The following is a 19,756-nucleotide window of genomic DNA, read 5'->3' as shown; positions in this document are numbered from 1 at the left end:
TGCGGGCCCCGACCTTCTGCACTTGACATGCCAGAGTGGGGAAACAGCCTTGACACCCCCCCATGTCACCTGCCTGGTGGGATACTTCTCATAAGAGCAGAGGGTTTGCCCAAGTGTCCAAGGTTGTGTTTTTTCTCTTCCCCCGTTCATGCTGCATGCAGTCTAATGGTGCCTCTGCCCCAGAAGTGGCTGCATTTCCATGTTGCTGTACACTTACCATGCTGGGGTTGGGGGAGAGGGAGGAGGAGGAGGCAGTGGAGATTTAATTTAGTGCCAGATTTTCAAAACTGCTCAGCTCCCAGTGGGTGGTGGGGACTGTTGGGAGCTGAGATCTCTTGAAAGCCTAGGCCAGGTCTGTGCTGGACTGTTCAAGTGTTAATTGGCAAAGTGCTGTGGGCAGAACGGAGTCTGATAGATGTGAAATATTCCCATAGAGAGAATTTAGCAATGGAAGGGGAAAGGTGACTGGAGAGGTGACTGGACAGCACCCTTTCTAGAACTTCGGCAGATCATCTGGGTTTGTGCCCTGAGCTTCAGGGGACCCAAGTCCTAGGGTCTGAGTTGCACAGACTTCATCTGCAATGATGCTGTGCGCGAACACGGCTTCAAAAGACTCGTATCAAATCAAACGCTTCTTAGTGGCTGCTGATCAGCTGTGTACGGCGGGAAAAGGGGACATACCCTTTTTTAAATGCTGGTTTCCTTCCCTGTCTGGTCCATGGTGCGGTTGGGTTATTGATTGACACCTGGAGTGCTAGGTGCCATACAGAACATTTGGGGAATGAACCCCTGATCTTCCAGACTATCCCATGGAGCCTGGGACCCGTCTGACGCGGTTCTGCGGAATCATAGTATCTTTCTGGACTAGCTATTTCTCTGCAGTGGGTCGCTGAGGCCTCTTACTAGGAGGAAGAGAGGCGGGGGAAGGCTCCCTGAATCGCTCGCTGCTGGCGTGGGGACTGCGCACTCGCTCTTAGGCCAGTGCCCATTTAAGACTTTGGACGCCAGCCCAATTGGTTCCCCCTCTGTAAATGTTGGCTTATGGTGACGGAACTGAACAAGCCGGCCATTGTGCGTCTCCGGGCCACTGAAGAAATTGACCGGAGATTTTTATAAGTGTGTGTGCGTCAGTGTCAGTCAAAGCTTTTCACCCTTTCGGGTTCAGTGTCCCGCTCCCTCCTCCTCTCCCAGCAGATGCTTGGTTGCCATGACAATCTTGCCATGGTGACAGCTGCTTTCACATCCTACCAGCAAAGAAAGAAAAGACAGAGGCTCCCAGTCGGGGAGCCCCCTGTGCCACCTCTCTTGCTTTATAAACTGCTCTGTCTCTCTCTTTCCTTGTCTAGTCTGGCTCCGGCGCAGCCCGGATGCAGGATAGGGGCTCCCTGGCACACAGTGCCACTTTGCGAGGCAGCAGCCTTCTGGCTCTGGGGGCTGTCTGTCAGTCATTGGCCCAGCGAGAGCTCCCAGTTGGAAAGGGCACGATCTCTCGCCCTGCCCATGTCTCTGTCTCTACCAGTGTGTCTGTCAGCCTGCAGTTCTCTGCCTTGTGTGTTCCTGGCTCTCTCAGCTGGCCCAAGCCTAGGTTTGCAAATAGACCAGCCCTGCAGGAAGGATCTGCAGCTCCGTCCGGCCATGTCAGTCAGCCCTGGTGCTCCAATGATCCTTGCTTGGACCAGATCTATTTGCTGCCTTCCCATCACCCACGCCTCCAAACAGTTCAGCCAACTGGATGTGCCTTAGTGGGGCGGGGGACTCTTGTCCTCTCCTCTTCCCCCAACCCCTCTTGCACCCAGCTTTGGCATCCGTCACACCCCCACCTCTTCCCTCCGGAGGGTCAGGAAGGCTCCAGCTGGAGTGTCGTGCAGGACTGTTTGCTAACAGTGAACGCTGTGCGGTCCTTTGTGTCCATCTCCTTTCCCTCTCCCCCTTCCTGAACCCCCGGCGCCGGTGATCCCACAGTGAACAGGTCTGTCTATGGGCTTGTCGGCCAGTTTGACTGCACCCAGCCCCAAGAGTTGCTGTACTCCCAGAATGCATTGGCAGCGCCTCCTGGATGCTGTTGGTGTCATGTCTCCTGTGGGGCCATCAGCAGGAGGGAGCAGGTGCTGAGCCAGGGCTGGTCTCACACCCCACTCCTAATAGGGCTCTGGGATCTTTCAAGCCCCTTCTACCCTAGAAAAGTGGTTGACAGCTGTTGTGCCCCTGAAATAGAGACTGGAAGCGGCTCGTGTGGCCGGAACAAGCCCCATCCTGTGTTCCGGTGTAGAAGGTGCAACTGGCAGTAAAACCATTCTCAGCACCAGTGCAGATGGGGCTTGGGTCCGATCATTTCTGGGCAGTGCCTGCAGGAGGCTGCCTCCCCTCCGGCCCGATGGATGATTTCCCTGCCTGTGAAGCCCTGGTCTGTTTTAGGTGCCACTTTGTGACCACTGGGTAACTCCCTAACTGACAAAGGGGCTTAGGCATCTGGGAGGACATGTGTGATGCTTGATGCATTTTGGAGCAGCCCCTGCAGTTACTGGAAGTCTTGATTCTGACTCCTGTGGGGTTGGGAGCAAAGTCCCCGCCCCGCTTTGCTGTTTGGGCTGCATGGATTCTGATGGGACCTCTCCAACGTCCGTAGCATCCCGCCACTCCTCAGCACAGCTTTAATAACCAAGAGGGAGCCGCACGGAGGCCTCACGCCACTCAGTGGGCCAAATTCACCTCTGGTGCAACTTCGCTGCTTTCATTACGAACACTTTCCTGGCCTGGGGTCTCAGTGTGCTTTGCAAACACTGCTGGATCCAATTTCCTGGCTCTGTGTGAGGCTGGTCAGTGTGATTAGCCCCATTGAGCGGGTGGGGAAACTGAGGCATAGCGAGGTTGAGGCAAGGTCACATGATGGGTCAGTGGGATTATAACCCTGAGTGTTGATTTGTAAGGGTCTAGTCTTGTCCCTGGCTTTATTTTAATCTTCTGTGAACATAGATCTGCCGGGCCTTATCCTACCCACCTGAGGCATGACAGTAACTGACTAGAATGGCACCATCTGTCTGGCCTCATTAGTGCTGTAATACTGTAACCGTTAGACACATGATCAGGCAAGTTCGTTAGTTATACAGCGTAATCGTGTGGCTATTTCCGTCTCTAATTTGTTATTGGGAGCTCTCAAGAATGCAGCTGAGACAGGCATGGAGTGAGCATTACAGGGGCTGTGCAAGGTGGACAAATCTGTGCTCTGCTAATCCTATTGGAGGTTTCTTCCATCTCTAATGTCAGTAGGTCTGGTCCCATCCATCTGCCTGCTCTCCGGCCAGCACAGGTTTAGGAACTGGCATAGTCCAGTTTCCCATTTCCAATAGGGGGCAGCTCCAGCTGCTTCAGAGGAAGGTAGAAGTTGGAAATTAAGGAATAACCTGCCCACAGAAAGTTTCTTCCTGACCCTCATCGCTTAGAAGTTGGCTCATGCCCTGAAGCATGAGGATTTATAAAAAATTTTTAAAGAACCTTCTCAAATTATCACTATCTTTGTAAATATCCAGCCCTCTTTTGGGTCCAACTAAACTCTTGGCATCTGGGCTATGTGATAGCCTGTGGAACTCATTGCTAACTCTGTGCTGGGTAATAAAGGGTTATTCTTATATTCTTCATGACTTTTGTTCTGCATTTCCTGATGTTCAGTCTCGATTTTCTTTGCTCAGTTTTATCCCAGTGCTCCTAGCTCTCATGCCTTTGCCCCATCCTTCCCTGTCACACTGAACACATCCCCTGCCTCTTCATTTTACACCACCTTTCAGGTCCCCTTGGTTTAAAAGATCTCTCGTATGGGGTGCTGTGCTAAGTGCATTTGCCTGGTGAAGTTGTACAGCACCTGCCTCTGTAAGGTTGTCACCCATCCGGTTTTTGGCTTCTGTGTCTGGGTGCCATTTGACAAGCCCTGGTGGTTTTTTGTTTTTTAATCTGGGGAAGAGACGGAGAAGGGGGCGGGGCCTCGTGGAAGAGGCGGAGAAGGGGGCGGGGCCTCAGGGATCCGGTTACCAGCCATTAGAAAGGTGGCAACTCTGCAGTCACTACAGGGTCTCTATCCTGACTTGTACCTCTAGGCACTCCCAGAACTTCAGTGTTAGCTGACACCAGGCATTGGCCTGAGGCAGGATTCTGAGTGGTTGGGTATCTAGGGTGACCAGATGTCCCGATTTTATAGGGACAGTCCTGATTTTTGGGTCTTTTTCTTATATAGGCTCCTATTCCCCCCCCCCCCACCGTCCCGATTTTTCACATTTGCTGTCTGGTCACCCTACGGGTATGTGGTGGGATCAGGTCTGAGGACTCAGCCAGGAATACCTTGCCTAGCTCAGACCCTCTGGCTCTGCTTATTGGTTTAAGCTTGAGCCCTGCAACACTGTGGGTCCTGTCTGCCTCCCTTAGCACAGAAGCAGAGCAGCGAACAGCAGGCATGGTGCCAGCTGTACGGGGTGGCATAGGGAAGCAGGGCAGAGGAGGGGAAGAGCAGGGTGCTACTGGGCATTAGGGTGAAAGCCAAAGCATTTAACAGTAGCTTCTTGTGACTCAGGAGAGATCTCACGGGGGTGCAGCTGTCCATGCAAAGTTGCTGTCGGCCAGAACATTCAGAAGAGCTCGGCAGCCACAGCTGGGGCTAGCTATTCCTGCTGCTCCCATTGTGACACTTACAACCAGGCTTTCACGCAAGTTGTGCATGTTGGGTGCTGGTTGAAAGCTACCCATTCTTTTTGCAAGAAATATTTGAAAACATTTTACTACTCTCCCCCCCCAACCCCCAAGAAACAATGAAAATGTTGACCAAAAATGTTTCTCTCTCTCTCTCACACACACACACACAGCCCCTCCACCCCCATCGTTTTTGTCAAAAAGCCTTTTTTTGTTGTTTTTGGTCCAAGGGGACAGGGAAGGAAACGTCTTTGGGGAGAAGGAACCCGAGCGGCCCCAGTACTGAGCCCTTCTGAAAATCTGAACCTTGCTGTGGTCGCTGAGCTCTGTCTGGAAATTCTGGCCCAAAGGGCCCAGTTGAGCCTTCTGCTGTTTGTAGGCTTTAAACAAAGTGCCAGCCTGGGAACCCTGGAGAAAAGCCCCCACTTAGTGAGACTCTTGTGCTGGCATAATCTGATACCCTTTCCCATCCTTCAGTGATACACAAACTATCCACAGAGGATTCTTTCCCAGGTGTCTGGCTCGTGGGTCTTGCCCACATGCTCAGGGTCTACCTGGTCACCAGATTTGGGGTTTAGAGGGAATTTTCCCCGGGTCAGATTGGCAGAGACCCTGGGAGGTTTTTGCCTTCCTCTGGAGCATGGGGCACTTGCAGGTTTAAACTAGTGTAAATAGTGGATTCTCTAACTTGAAGTCTTTAAACCATGATTTGAGGACTTCAGTAACTCAGCCAGTGGTTAGGGGTCTATTACAGGAGTGGGTGGGGTTTTGCGGCCTGCGATGTGCGGGAGGCCAGGTGAGATGATCAAGATGGCCCCTTCTGGCCTTAAAGTCTGAGGCTACATCTTCACTACAGGGGGGGGAAGGTCGATTTAAGATACGCAAATTCAGCTACGCGAATAGCGTAACTGAATTCGACGTATCGCAGCCGACTTACCCCGCTGTAGGGACGGCGGCAAAATCGACCTCTGCGGCTTCCCGTCGACGGCGCTTACTCCCACCTCCGCTGGTGGAGTAAGAGCGTCGATTTGGGGATCGATTGTCGCGTCCCAACGGGACGTGATAAATCGATCCCCAAGAGGTCGATCGGCGGGTAGTGTAGATCCAGCCTGAGTCTATAACACCTAGCGCTTACACAGTGTCTTTCATCCAGAGATTTCAAAGAGCTTTACAAAGGTATTTGATATCATTATCCCTGCTTTACAGATGGGGAAACTGAGGCACAGAGTGGCCATGCAGGATTTGCTTCACCTGTGGCTAAAGTACATTAAACAGTAGCTGAGGATAATATCGGACACTATTTGATAAGCCCCACTTAGTGAGAGGGTGGTGGTATTAATCATGTGGTCCATTCTATTGGCTTCCATGGCTTTAAAGGAATTAATATAAGTATTTATAAAACAGCCAATGAGGGAAGTTTTGTCAACAAGTCTCCAAAAAGAGTTTTTATCAGGGTATTTGGTGTCATGTTTTTTCTCCCTGATTCTTCCCAGGCAAGCCAGCTTCAGAGCTGCCAGGCCGATCCCCTGAAAATAGGAGACTTTAAAATCTCAGCAAAAGCAGCTGTTTTGCCAAGCAAAGCTGCAGGTCATTTTGTTAGCAGTACATTTCTCTTTGTTGATTCCCGTGTAACAGCAGAATTTTAGGTGTGTGTGTGAAATTACGACTAATTGATCTGATTTGGGTTGTGCGGATGCTGGGGTGGTGCTGATGGCCCGTGAGCTACAGAGGTCAGACTGGCTCATGGTCTCTTCTGGCCTTCAGCGCTGTGATTTAGAAGGTAATCAAGAACTTGAGAGTGAGTACTGAAAAGACCCTTAGCAGAGCTCTTCCCTTCCTGGCTCAGATTGGGTTGATTTTCATCTCTGGCTTCCCCGATCTTGCTCGTGTGGGGTTTGTATTGTCTCTTTCCCTTGTCTGTTTTGATTAGCAATATTCGGATTACCCCGGGGTTTATTTTTAATGACTCTTTTTGGGCAAAAATGTTTAAGCCTCGAATTTGTACGATGGGAAACTGCGTCAAGGGAGCTTTTAATGATGTGGATTGAACATGTGCACTGCAGTAGTCTATCTGACAAAGGAACCATGAGTTATTCAGGCTGGGAGCTGACATCAGATGAATTCAGGCTGGACATAAAGCACAGGTTTGTGTTTTATTTGAACAGTGAGGGTAAGTAGACACCAGAACCACTTACCCAGGGCTGTGGTGAATATTCCATCCCTTGAAACTTTGAAATCAAGAATGTGCATCTCCAGTACATCTGCTTTAGCTCACCCACATGTCATGGGATTGATTCCGAAGTTACTGGGGAAAGCCTGTGTTATGCTGGAGATGAAACTGTATGATCAGAATGGTCCCTCTAGGAATTTATAACGAACATTTTAAATGAGTGAGCATGCATTCTTCTAGATCCCTGAATTGGGTGTGCAGTCTGGGGCTGTGCACAGATGTGGGGGCTACGTACCTATGCCTTGCAGATTGAGGAGCTGCATGTCTAAACCAGGTGTCACCCGTCCTAGTAGTTTGTACGTGCCCAGGTCATCCAAACCCGTATTCCAGTTAGGACTCTCGGATGCACCCACTGCCATAAATTAGCAGCTGGAACCCCTACGCCTCTAATGGGGTGAGGGGTTGCAAGCAGTAAAGGAGTGGGAGAGAGCTCTGGAAGGAGAAATAATCCACCCGAGGGCTCAAGTTGCCCTGGGAACAGTCTTTAGGGAGCATCCAGCATCTTCTGACCTGACCCACTTATTGTGCAAATGAAAATGGGAGCTGGTCAACACAAACTTGCAATAGCAGCCACGGATTTGGGGTGCCTCTGCTTCTGGGGGGCCCAGCCTGAGACACAGTGGGCCTTGATTATTTTTTTTTCCAGAAGGTTTGAGCACAAGGAAATCCAGCTGACGTCAGTGGGAGCTGCGGGACAGTCAGTACCTCTGGGAATTGGGCCCCAATTGTCTCAAAATGGGCTGCCCAGAAAGAGAAGCCTCCAGCATCAGAGGCCAGTGCTGAAAACATGGGTCTTGCTCTTTCTAGCAGAATGTGAGGAGGAGGAGGGAGAAAGGCGTCTGACTAGGCCAGGGAGCCATTAATAAATAGGAAAGGTGCTTCTAAGACTTCTGTTAGCCTTGGGCAGGGCTTCTGTTTCCTTGTGCTCGTCATCTGTCAGCAGTCGCCTGTGGTCTCTTGTCTCACAATTGATCATCAGCTCTTTGGGGCAGGGACCCTCTTCTTGTTCTGTGTTTGTACAGCGCCTGGCCCCAGGGGGTCATGATCCATAACTTGGGCTCCTATGAGCTACTGCAAGACCAATAATCATAAGGAACTATTTTTGTAATAGCAGAAGGATATTTTCCATAAAACTTCCCCCACAATTTACTGTCCCTCATATACCGGTGTGTGTATATTGGGGCCCACCAATATCACTTGCTACGGGCCAAGCAACCATCACATGGGAATTGCTGTCAGTAGCTACTGACCGGGGGGATTTGAACCAGCAACATTGAGGTGACAGTAACACCTCGGTCCCTACCCTTTGTGTGGTCTCTAAGTATCTCACTGAATTAGTCTCAAGAGTCAGGGGGCCACCCTGACCAAATTCCAGCTGCCTTTCTAAAGCCTGCATCCCGCAGGTTCACCTGGGTGTGGTATTCCTGTTCCAGACTGTTACTTTGTGTGGTTAAGCAGCTGTTGCCAGGTTGCAGCCCAGAGGTGGCTGCATTTCACTGGTGGGCAAGGTGGTCCCCCTTGCTGCAGGGATGCAGGGTGCTCTGGGAGAAGTAAGATTGTTGTGTCCTCAGTTGTCTGTCTTCTCCCGCTGGCAGGATCCATCCCCAGCTGTCAAAGGAGAAGATTGAGGGATGCCACATCTGCACTTCAGTGACGCCTGGGGAGCCCCAGGTGCTGCTGGGAAAGGACAAGGCGTTCACCTATGACTTTGTGTTCGACCTGGACACGTGGCAGGAACGGATCTACACCACCTGCGTCAGCAAACTCATCGAGGGCTGCTTCGAAGGCTACAATGCCACTGTGCTGGCGTATGGCCAGGTACCGGCTGTCCCCATCCTGTGTCTCGGCGGTAAACCTGGGCTGTTGCACTGAAGCCAGGCTCGGCTGTTAGTAGTTGTGGGCTATCTGGCTGCACCAGCAAAGCCATGCGGGAAGGTGCTTGGCTGGGCCTGCAGGTCGGAGTTGAGGCTCGTTGGTGGGGTGCAGGGGAAGAGGCCCAGGGCTGGAATATTGGGGGGGCTGTGGGTTGGGATTTTGGGGTATCAACAGAGCTGTTGGGGAATAGTCAGGGAGGGGTGGGGGCAGGTTGGGTTTGGCAGCCCAGGGCTGGAGCTGCAGGGGGCTGCTCTTAGGCTGATGCGCCCTGGGGCTGTCTAAGTGCCCATCCTGTGCCCTTTCAGACCGGCGCTGGGAAGACGTACACCATGGGCACCGGCTTTGACACAAACATCTCGGAGGAGGAGCACGGGATCATCCCGCGGGCCATCTCCCACCTCTTCAGCGGCATCGAGCAGCGCAAGCGGGCAGCGCAGGAGCGTGGCACAGCCGTGCCAGAGTTTAAAGTCAGCGCCCAGTTCCTGGAGGTGGGTGTGAGCGAGGGGGGAGCAAGCTGGGGCCCCGGAACACGAGGAGCTGCCATTCCCGCACCCTGGAACAGGGTATGGGTGGGGGTGTCTGTCCCAGCAATCGCAAGCCACAACTACTCATGCACTGCTTCAGGGGGGCACGTGCTGTGGGCCCTACATAAAATGGTGCTGACTGTTTATGTTCTGGCTTCTCTGGGAGCCAGTGGTGCTGGTTATCTGTGCCCCCTCTGTGTCTGGGAGCTGGAGGGCTGGCTCCACTGCAGTCCGTGTACTCTGCATCCACTTGTCTGCATCCAGATTTGGGCCAAAGTCCAGTTGCTGTACAAAGGATGTAGGTTTTCCCAGCCTTCCCCAGCTGAGCAGGAATTCTCAAGCGCCTTCCACCCCATCTATTGCTTCAGGCTTTCTCATCACCTTGAAAGTAACGTACTGGCCCTTCCCACCTCTTTGCCCTGTTTCTCAGTCTCCAGAGCCTGCTTTTAGCATGTTCCTATCATTACCCAAACCTTTCTTATTGCACCTTTCATCTAGAACGATCCCATCATGCCTTGCAGACTGTGTACTTTGTGATTGCTTCAGCTCTTACCCACATGCAGCTAGTTCTGGGGTGGAATGTGAAAAAAACAAATGCAGCTTCCATCAGCAGTTCAGGACAGGAATGGGTTTAGAATGACTTATCCGGGCGAATGCAGGAAGGCTGTATATAGCTAGCCCCACTGTTCTGACAAAGTTTCTATTTTGGTAATGCCACAAACGCATGTGGAAAAGCCAGGAGCTTTTCAAAGGGTTGGCTTTTTCAGATCATGTTGATAGAGAAATGTGTGCTGTGGTATAATCGATCCAGACTATGCCATCCTTGTGTTTAGTGACTAGAGCTGGCTGAGAGGGATTTTTGTGAAATCTCGGAAAACCACCGTGACACTATTTTGCCAAATCACTTTTGCGTAATTTCATGGAATCCTGAAACTTGAGCTTTTTTTTAGAATATATTCCACTCGATATGCATCCGAAGAAGTGGGCTGTAGCCCACGAAAGCTTATGCTCTAATAAATTTGTTGTCTCTAAAGTGCCACAAGTCCTCCTGTTCTGTTTTTAGAATGTGTAAAATCTCAAGTGATCTGAAAACTAGTCCCACTTCAACATAGAAATGCCTCCCCTGTTGGAAAAGTGTAGAGGAGAAAGCATCTGCTGTAAGGCTATATAGCCTAGAAAGGACTGAAAGACTGGGAGCAGGGAGGTCCTGAGTATAATCCCACTGCTGACACAGTGCCCTCAATGATCCTTGTATATCTATCCCTTCAGAGGAGTATTTTCTTGGGCTTCACACCACCTTGATGAATTAGATAAATACCAATGGTCCATTTTACAATGGAGGTACAGATAGTGACTGGCCAAAGATCAGGCAAGCCTGGGTCTGAACCAGAAGTGGATTGCACATCTCCAGATGATCAGGCCCAAACCACTAGGGCACAGAGTTCCCCCTGGAAAGTCTCTGAGCTCCATTTTCTCCATCTGGGCAAAGAGTTGAGACCCGTATGACTTCAGACCCCTATACCTGGCTGGGTAAGTTACCCCAATAGGAAACCTTCCCGGCTTCCATGACGCCCTCCTCATCTCTTCTGCCCCAGATCTGAAGCAGCCGGAAGCGTGACCGTGTTCCCAAGGATCTCTAGCCTTGGCAGGGCTTTGGCTCTTCCCTGAGTCCCTGTGAGCTGGCACGGAAGCAGGACACGGGAGGACTTCCTGCTCATTGGCACCTCCTTTGAAATCCCTTTGTCAGGGCGAGGCTATTCTGAGTGGTGGTTAACCCTGCTTCTCGTTCAGTACGGCGGGGAGTGCCCCTCCGCCAGCAGTGTTGTGTGACTGCCCAGCCCCGGGCGTGAGCTATAGGATCAGACACAAGTGCTGCAGTGAACCCTGTGAGATCCCGTCTCCCCCTCCTATAACATCTTCCCCAGAGCCAGCCAGTCCTGCTTGTGAATGCCACAGGGTGCCGGGACTCCCACCGCGTAAGTCGCCAAAGGAGATCTCCCTGTTGTCGAAACCTCCTGCTATTCAGCCTACGTTTCCCTTTGCTCGATCCCTTTCCTCCCAGCGACACCCACTTTGGGAACGCCCTGTTAGAGTTTATGGGCTTGGGTAACTCCAGTGACTTCAATGAAGCTATGTCTGAGGATCTGGCCCCACTGCACTGGCATGTGGAGAGTTTGTGCAAACTTGGCCATCGCCGTGGCTGCCCTGGGGTGCCTGGTGGACCCTTTACGTGGACTGAACCATCCCACCTAGGCTAAGAGGAGCTACATCTCTTCTCCTTGGCCTTGCTGCAGCTCTGTAGGTTCAGCACCAGAAGCCGTCCAGTCTGAAGGCCGGGCTGGCAGATGCTAGCTTCTTGGCTATAGAGAAGCTTTGACAAAGCCCAGAGACTCCAGCACTGCAAGGGTTAATGACACTGGCAGTGCTGGAGCTGGGGGCTGCCTGCTGAGTTTATTGTGTCCTGTCTGTTTTCCCGTCAGGATATTTTTGCCTGTTAAATAGTTTCAGAAACTTAGATGTCTGGGCTTCTGGAACCTCCAGTCCCAGCATGAGGCAGGAGTTTCCTCCAGACAAACCCCTCTGGTCTATTTCAGAGTCGCCCGTTCGTATTCCCCCGGCAGGCTGTGTCCAGCCTTGCTCGCTCCAGGCGATCCGCAGAATCACAGTGACCGCGAAGGCCCTAGTGTAAGCAGAGCTCAGGCTTTACTGTTGCATCATCGAGACCCAGCTGGTATCTAGCGCTTTGCCTCAGGAGAGCTCAAGGTGCTTTACGAAGGAAGATCAGTATCATGATCCCATTTTACAGATGGGCAAACTGAGGCACTGAGAGGGGGAGTCACTCACCCAGCAGGCCAGTGGCAGAGCTGGGAACAGACCAGAACCCAGGTCTCTGGAGTCCTAGGCCCGTGCTCTAGCCACTAGGCCACACTGCCGGCTCCTGTGCAGCTGCAGCCAGCCAGCCAGCAGGAGATGGCCAGGATAGATAAGGCCTTCTTTAGCTGCCTGCTTGGCTGCTTTGCCAGTACATCACTACGCATGCAGGGACTGGCTCAGCTGGCCTATAGCGCCTGTGGTCTCCACGCTGAACACCCATGCTCCCTGCAAACCCAGCAGGGCAGCGCAGTCCTGTGGGAACTGGTTTGCCCCAATGTCTCCTCTCCCCCAGTGGGGTGTGCTGATAGCTGCCCCCCACCCCAGAGGTGGCTGCATCTCGGCGCCGTGGTCTGCACAGCTGGAATAAAAGGTGCTCTCGTTGGGGGGTGATAGTGGGGATCCGTTAAAGCTCCCGAGGCTGCCAGCATGCAAGGTAATTACCTGGGCTGCTGTTACTGCTGTGCTCTTCCCCGTGCCCTGGGACCTCTCCGGGCAGGTTCATTAGAGGGGAGGCTTTACTGCTCTGGAGCTAACTTCCAGGGACAGTGGAACGGATTAGCCTTATCTTCAGAGCCGCTCTGCGGTGCTTTCCTGCTAGCCCCTGAGCTGGGATCCTTGCAATGAACTGCGTACGGGCCTAATGCCAGCCAGGTGCCAGGACTCCTGGCTTCTACCCCTGGTTCTGCCCCTGACTTGGCATGTGGCCTTGGTGAACTCACTGCTCCACTCTGTGTCCTGGGCCAGGGCCCAGACCCTGTGATTGGAACATGGCCTCACAGCACCTCTGGCGAAGGCCGGGTGGGCGAGAGGCCCAGGTTGAGATCTGCAGCCTGTCTAGCACCAGAAGCAGTGAGGCCCCAGCCCAGCTTCCTTCTGGGACTTCAGTGCACCACCCACCCTGTTAATGATTCGCTGGATTCTCGTCACTTACGCAAATGGGCAGGTCCCAGCCTGTGCCACCCATAGAACTGTCAGCCAGCCGGGCGAAGGAATGGGAGGCCAGGCACGCCCACCACCCCAGGGCAGGATCCCATCTGCAGGTGGTGACTGGGGAAGGGGGACGGCCGGGTCACTTTACCTATCCCTCGTGTAGGGTCACAGCCTGGATCAGCCCTACGGCGGGATTTCGGAGACCTGGGTTTTTCCTCCCTGCTCTGCCATGCACGCCCAGGGTAACTCTGGGAACGTCCCTTGGTCTCTCTGGCCTCCGTTCCCCATCTGTACAATGAGGCGTGAGGATAAATACGGTAGATTGTTAGGTGCTTGCATATTAGGGTAAAGAGGGGCCTGTTAATATCGTAGATGGGGTGAAGCCTGTCCGTTCTACGCTGCTCTGCCAAGGAGGAGCCACTACATAGCCCCTCTGGACCTGGGCCTTCAGGGGGCTCCCTCTGAGCCCACCCGTTCTCCTGCCCTGTAGTGACTGGGATGGGCTCAATGCACCTGCCCTTCTGTTCTTGCCCCTTCCCCCGACTAGCCACCGGCACTAAATCCATTTCTCCTCCGCCGCCGCCTTCTGCTCAGTGCTTGCCCCTTCCATGCTGCACCCGCTCCCGGCAGGGGAGCAGTAGCTGGGCTGGCGATACACGGCTTGCTTGCAAAGCTAATCCAGGGCAAGGTGCAGAATTGGCTCTGGCTTCCCTGCCTTTGGGGACCTCCCGGCTCGGAGCCCTAATTAGCCCCTTTCTCCACCGGGGCAGGTCAATCTGTCAGTGACGACATCCCCCCGCCCCCCCCCCGGGCCAGGACTGACTTGCTGGGCTCTGGATAATTACCCTGCTTGGACTCTAGTCCCAGATAACTAGGGGGACAGCAGGGTCCCCAGACGTACGGACAGTGCTGGGTGACTGACAGACATGGCGATGGGGGGAACGCCAGGTGCGGTGAGCTGGCTCCTCGGCCTCCTGTCTGCTCTCTGAGAGCTTTTAAGGAGAGAGCAAGGCCTAGTGGGCATGGCCCAGAGCTAGGATGCCTGGGTTCTTTCTATTCCTGGTTCTGCCACTGGTTTGGCGCATGGCCTTGGGGAACTCACTGCTCCAGTCTGTGCCCTTAGCTAGGGATCATTGGGACAGCACGCTGGCACTGTGCTGCTCTGCGTGTGCTGGGTAGGGGAGGCCTTGAGGAGGGGGGGACCCAAGAGGCATTGGGGGGAGGTTGGGAGTACCTGGAGGAGAGGTGGGGGGACGACCCAGGAGGCATATGGGGGAGGTTGGGTTACCTGGAGTGAGCCAGGAGATCCCAGGGGTCTGAGCACGGCCCCTGTGCACCCCGCAGTGGCGGGAGGTAAGTTGTGAAGCCCCGTGCCAGGCTCTGCAGCAAGCCTTGTGCCGCCCAGTAACCCGCTGCCCTGTCTCCCTCCCCCACAGCTCTACAACGAGGAGATCCTGGACCTGTTCGACAGTGCCCGAGACCCTGACTCCCGCCACCGCAAGTCCAACATCAAAATCCATGAGGATGCCAGCGGCAGCATCTACACCACAGGCGTCACCTCCCGCCTCATCAGCTCCCAGGATGAGGTGGGCGACGCCCGGGACCTGGCTGCTGCGGGGGGGTCGGCTGCTCTGGATCGCCGGAGAGCGGGCAGGGGCACAATGGAGGGGCCGGGTGCTGTGAGGGGCAGAGCCCCCAGTGACAACAAGGGGAGTCAGGTGCTAGCGTGCCCCAGCCCCAGGGCAGAAGCTCTCCTAGCCAGCTCTCCGAGGCTCTGGCTGCTGCCGCCCTGGGACAGACACACTCAGGGTGTGGCATTGACGTGTGCCCGGCTGATGCGCCCCTGGATGGCATCAGGGCACTGCACCAGGATGCCAAGCGCTTTAGATTTTCCTGTGGCGGCTTCGCGGTACAACTGTGCCCCTGGTCCCAAAGCTGGTCTGGAGTTGCGGAGGGGGATGGACTGTGAATGGATTTTCCCTCCCGCCCCCCCCAAACTGCTCTACTAGCCCCCCCCCCTCGAAGGAGAATTGTCCCCCTGCTGATCCCAGCCTTCTCCTCTTGCCCACATTCAGCAGCCCCCCTTGCAGCAAGAAGGGAGCCCAGCTTGGACAGAGTTAACTGTCTCCTGGCAAGTCCACAGAGGGGAGGGATAGCTCAGTGGTTTGAGCATTGGCCTGCTAATCCCAGGGTTGTGAGTTCAATCCTTGAGGGAGTCATTTAGGAAACTGGGGTAAAAATCTTTCTGGGGATTGGTCTTGCTTTGAGCAGGGGGTTGGACTAGATGACCTCCTGAGGTCCCTTCCAATCCTGATATTCTATTATTCACTCCCCACCCCTTCAATCTGTGTGCTTGGATCCTTCCTTCTCTCCAGGCCCCCGCTTCTGCCCTCTGTGCCATGTGGTGCAGGGCCTAGCGAGAGCCATCCCACTGGCATCCTCAGTGCCCATGTGCTCATCCCCTGCTACCCGAGGGCAGGTGTCTGGGCTCTATGCCCAGCCCTCCCATGCCCCCTTGTGTCGTTGGCACGTGGTACCTGTCTCCCATGGGAGCAGCGTCCTGGGGCGAAGGGGGGGTGGGAATGCAGCCCCCATCCTGTAGCGCCAGGGTGAGGGAAGCGCTCGCCTAGCACGCAGTACGAGACGTTAGTTAACCACGCGTCGCTGCAGGAGGCTCTGGTCCCGGGGGAGACGAGTCAGGCCCAAAGGCAGGACTGTGAGCACGTGAAGCCGGGACGCGTCTCTACTGCTGCCTCAAGCGGGTATCTCCTGGCACAAGCGCATGGAGGGGGTTGGTCCTGGAGAAGCCCTTGCCTCGTGCGTTGTCTGTGAGCGGGAATGTCTCCCAGCCATTGGGGATAGTAGAAACGACCCTCAGGACCTGGAGGTCAAATGCCTCCTCTGCTGCCCCTGGACACTTCGTGTGCAGCAGAGAGCACGGGGGGCAGCATGGATCAGTGCTTAGGACTCTGGGCTGGGCCCTGGGAGAGTTGGGTTGTTACCCACCGGGCCACTTGCTGCGGCGTAACCTTTGCAAGTCCCTTCTCTGTCAGCTGCGTGGGGCTGGGGCTGGGGTGGTCTCTCAGCGTTTGTACAGCACCTAGCACACCAGGGCCTCGGTCTGTAGAGTGTCACGTTACTCGCCATGGCTGTGCACGGATGGGTTCCCAATCCCTTCTCCGAGCACACAGACTCTGAGTTAGCCTCTGCCCTGGCCTCTTGCCTGGGGTTTGGCTTTCCTGGTAACTCGTGAGCGGGGCTGTTCCAGGGTCTCCCTGCAGTGCCTGCTCCCTTGTTCTCTGTGGCCACTGGGCAGGGATCTCCCACCGCGGGGCCCTGGCACCCAGGCCTGGATGGCTCGGCAGGAGAGCCTGCATGCCATGCAGGGGCTCGGCGGCCCCCATCCCAGGGTGACTATGGCATATTGACCTAGGGGGCCCTCCCCACTCTGGCATCTCCCCCCCTCCCAGCAGGCTGGGGTGGAAATTTCTTGGAACCCTTTCCTTGTTGTTGCAGCTGATCCAGTGCCTGAAGCAGGGAGCTCTGTCCCGCACAACCGCCAGCACCCAGATGAATGTCCAGAGCTCCCGCTCCCACGCCATCTTCACCATCCACCTATGTCAAATGCGAGTCTGTGCCCAGCCCGACCTGGTGAGACTGCGCGAGAGGGACAGGGGAGCGCCCTTCGCCGCACAGCACGGCAGGCGTGAGCCGCTGTCAGGCTAGTTCCTACGTCTCCCTGCCACGTGCTGGTTGACAGCGGAGCCGCAGCGGGATGCTCTGCGAGGGGGCGGGTTGGGATCTATCTTAGCAGAGGGATAAAGCCCTGTTCCCCTGCGGGAGGCACTGACGCTGCAGCGTGTCTGCTTGCCAGGTGACCGGCCTTCCAGAGGGATCCCAGGCCACCAGCGAGTACGAGACCCTCACCGCCAAGTTCCACTTCGTCGACCTGGCTGGCTCGGAGAGGCTGAAGCGGACGGGAGCTACGGGCGAGAGAGCCAAGGAGGGCATCTCCATCAACTGCGGCCTGGTAGGCTCTTAGCGGGCAGAGGAGACTGGGACAGGCTGCAGTGGATATAAAGGGGCTGCTGGACACAGACAGACCCTGCCTGGCTCACTAGCTCCCAGACTGAGCCACCATGGGTCACCACTAGGGGTCGCACGGTGGACTCGGTGGTGAGGGATGGGACCACTAGCTGTGCTACCCAGCACTGTCCCCAGTAGGGGTAGATTCCTGGGTCTGGGGGCTCGGGAATAACGTGGAGGCAGGAGAGGGGCTGCACACTGGCTGGCTGGTATAGCTGCACTGACTGGCTGCTAGTGCATTGGTCCAGAGCCCCCCCGCTCCCTGGAAAGAGGTGGCTCAGATCACCCTGAGCTTTGTTTTCTACAGGGAGGGGCTCTCCCCAGTACGGGGGGAAAACTCAGTCCCTTCCATTTTTTGTTGGCAGCTGGCGTTGGGAAACGTCATAAGCGCCCTTGGAGACCAGAGCAAGAAAGCGGTGCACGTACCCTACCGAGACTCCAAACTGACCCGGCTCCTCCAGGACTCCCTTGGGGGGAACAGGTAACAGGCACCCTGAGCCAGGGCGTGGGGTCACCCAGCGGGTGTCAGCTTCAGCTGGGTGTGTGTGACCCAGAATGGAAGAGCTGTGCCCTCGCTGGGTCTGCACCCTGGGAGTGTCGCCTGAGGCGGGTGGGGGATTTCTGAGTAACAGGAGGGGCGGTCGGGCTCAGGGATGGACCTGAAGTGCCGTGTAGGTTTCCTGGGGTGGTGCATTGCTGAGGGTCCGGTGGAGTTTCCATGGTGACTTTTCGAAGGTAATTATCTCGGCTCTCTTGGTCCTGGGCCCCAGACGCAATTAGGCAGCTTTCGTGGAATTAGCTCTTGCAAAATGCGTCTGAGCCCTTCGTGATCTGGGACTTGGCAGCTGAGTTTCCCAGCACGGGATTGCTCTAATCCCTCCCCCTTCCTGTCTCAGTGATGCCCCGAATGCCCTGCCATGGGCTGCCCGGGGTGGCGACTCCCTGAACAACACTTTGTAATGAGCAGGGGAGGCCACCCAGGGTTCTCTTTGCCAGCGCAAAGCAGGCTGCTGCCTGAGCCACACTCCCAGCCTGTGCCGGCCCAGGGTGGAAGGGGCCAACGCCCCGTTTATAAAGTAAATAAAGGCCAAAGGGGGTTGTGGCTGGAGCTGCCAATAGGCACCCATGTGCCAGTGTTGGAAGTGGCTGATCTGACGTGGCCCAGGTGCTGCATTGTTTGATGGCAGCTCCAGCTGACCCCGTTGGCTCTCCGTCCTCCCTAGCCAAACCATCATGATCGCCTGCATCAGCCCCTCTGACCGGGACTTCATGGAGACCTTAAACACGCTCAAGTACGCCAACCGGGCTCGCAACATCAAGAACAAGGTGGTGGTGAACCAGGACAAAACCAGCCAGCAGATCAGCGCCCTGCGGGCCGAGATCGCCCGCCTCCAGATGGAGCTCATGGAGTACAAGGCAGTAAGGGGCGGCTGAGCAGGTGAAGCCTCGTGTGTGTACGGCCCACTCGGGTCACCAGCGAGGATCGAACCCAGGACCTTCCACGCCGGCCCCTGCCGCTTGGGCTAATGGAGTAACTCCACTAACTGAGTTTGTGGCAGGCTGTTGTGGTTGCTGGGGCTGGCTGCTAGAGGGAGACCTACTTGCATGTACAAAGCCTGGGTATGACCTGGACTCCTTGCCGTCACAGGTTCAAATCCCAGCTGCAGCAACACCACCTCGAATGGCATGGGGAAAGTATTCCTGCCTCCCCTGCACAGATCTGGCCCCATGCTGTGTGTACAGCTACTCCTCTGCTGGCCTTGGCCAGCTCCATGCCCTCCTGGGTGCAGTGTATGCTGTGGCACTGGGCTCCACCCCAGAGATGGCTGTGTTTCAGTGGTGCTGTAGTTTGTGGGTAGGATGCAAGGGACTATGGCGAGGTAGGCTGTTAAAGGGCTGTATGTCATGTCTGAACAGGGAGAAGGCTTCAGGGTATCTTTCGGAGCTGGGAAGGCACCTCCTGCTTTATATCCCTGTCCTGTGCGGCATATCCGACATCCTGCTTCATGCTGAGCTTGGCTGGACTGGTTTCCCAGGAGCACCAGCCCTTAGGCAGCCAGAGGTTGCTATTGAGCTGAGTCATGTATCTCCCCAGCCCGAGAGGAAGGATGGCCCAGTGGTCATGGCACTGGCCTGGGACTTGGGAGCCCTGTGGTCAAGTCCTTGCTCTGCCACAGACTCCCCGTGTGACCTCGGGCAACTCCCTTAGCCTCAGGGCCTCAATCCCCATCTGCCCAGCCGGGGTCAGAGCACTGCCCTGCCCCCTGGGGGTGCATGAGGGTAAATGCATTAAACTGGGAGGTGCTCAGCTCCTGCCATCATGGGGCTCAGATCAGTACCTTACCTGAGTAAAAGGCACTTACAGCATGTCAGCTGCTCCCTGTTTCTGCCTTCCCACGGGCACGCCTGCCATTTTTTGAGTCTCTGCCTTTTCCCTGCTCCTCTTGCTGTGACCCATCTTTAAGTTGACCATATTTCCCAAAGGGAAAACAGAACACCCCGTGGGGCTGGCCTGAGCCCCTCCTCCTCCGCACCCCCCCACCCCCACGGGGCTGCCTCGAGC

The 19,756-nt window shown here is 55.2% G+C and overlaps 1 protein-coding gene across 1 annotated transcript in view; it reads left to right on the top strand.

Moving 5' to 3' along the window:
- The first annotated feature begins 6,759 nt into the window (after positions 1-6,759).
- The window catches only part of LOC135983260 (kinesin-like protein KIF21B), a 42,887-nt gene continuing 29,890 nt past the window's right edge, over positions 6,760-19,756 (top strand). The window contains exons 1-8 of the mRNA XM_065594070.1: positions 6,760-6,818; positions 8,500-8,722; positions 9,085-9,267; positions 14,544-14,693; positions 16,624-16,758; positions 16,982-17,137; positions 17,559-17,674; positions 18,417-18,612. Of these exons, the coding sequence (XP_065450142.1) occupies positions 6,760-6,818; positions 8,500-8,722; positions 9,085-9,267; positions 14,544-14,693; positions 16,624-16,758; positions 16,982-17,137; positions 17,559-17,674; positions 18,417-18,612 (1,218 nt within the window). The remainder of the gene's footprint in view (positions 6,819-8,499; positions 8,723-9,084; positions 9,268-14,543; positions 14,694-16,623; positions 16,759-16,981; positions 17,138-17,558; positions 17,675-18,416; positions 18,613-19,756) is intronic.

The sequence above is a fragment of the Chrysemys picta genome, chromosome 4 (genome assembly GCF_011386835.1).
Source record: "Chrysemys picta bellii isolate R12L10 chromosome 4, ASM1138683v2, whole genome shotgun sequence".
In the NCBI taxonomy this organism is placed as follows: domain Eukaryota; kingdom Metazoa; phylum Chordata; order Testudines; family Emydidae; genus Chrysemys; species Chrysemys picta.
This window is presented reverse-complemented; position numbering and strand designations above follow the sequence as displayed.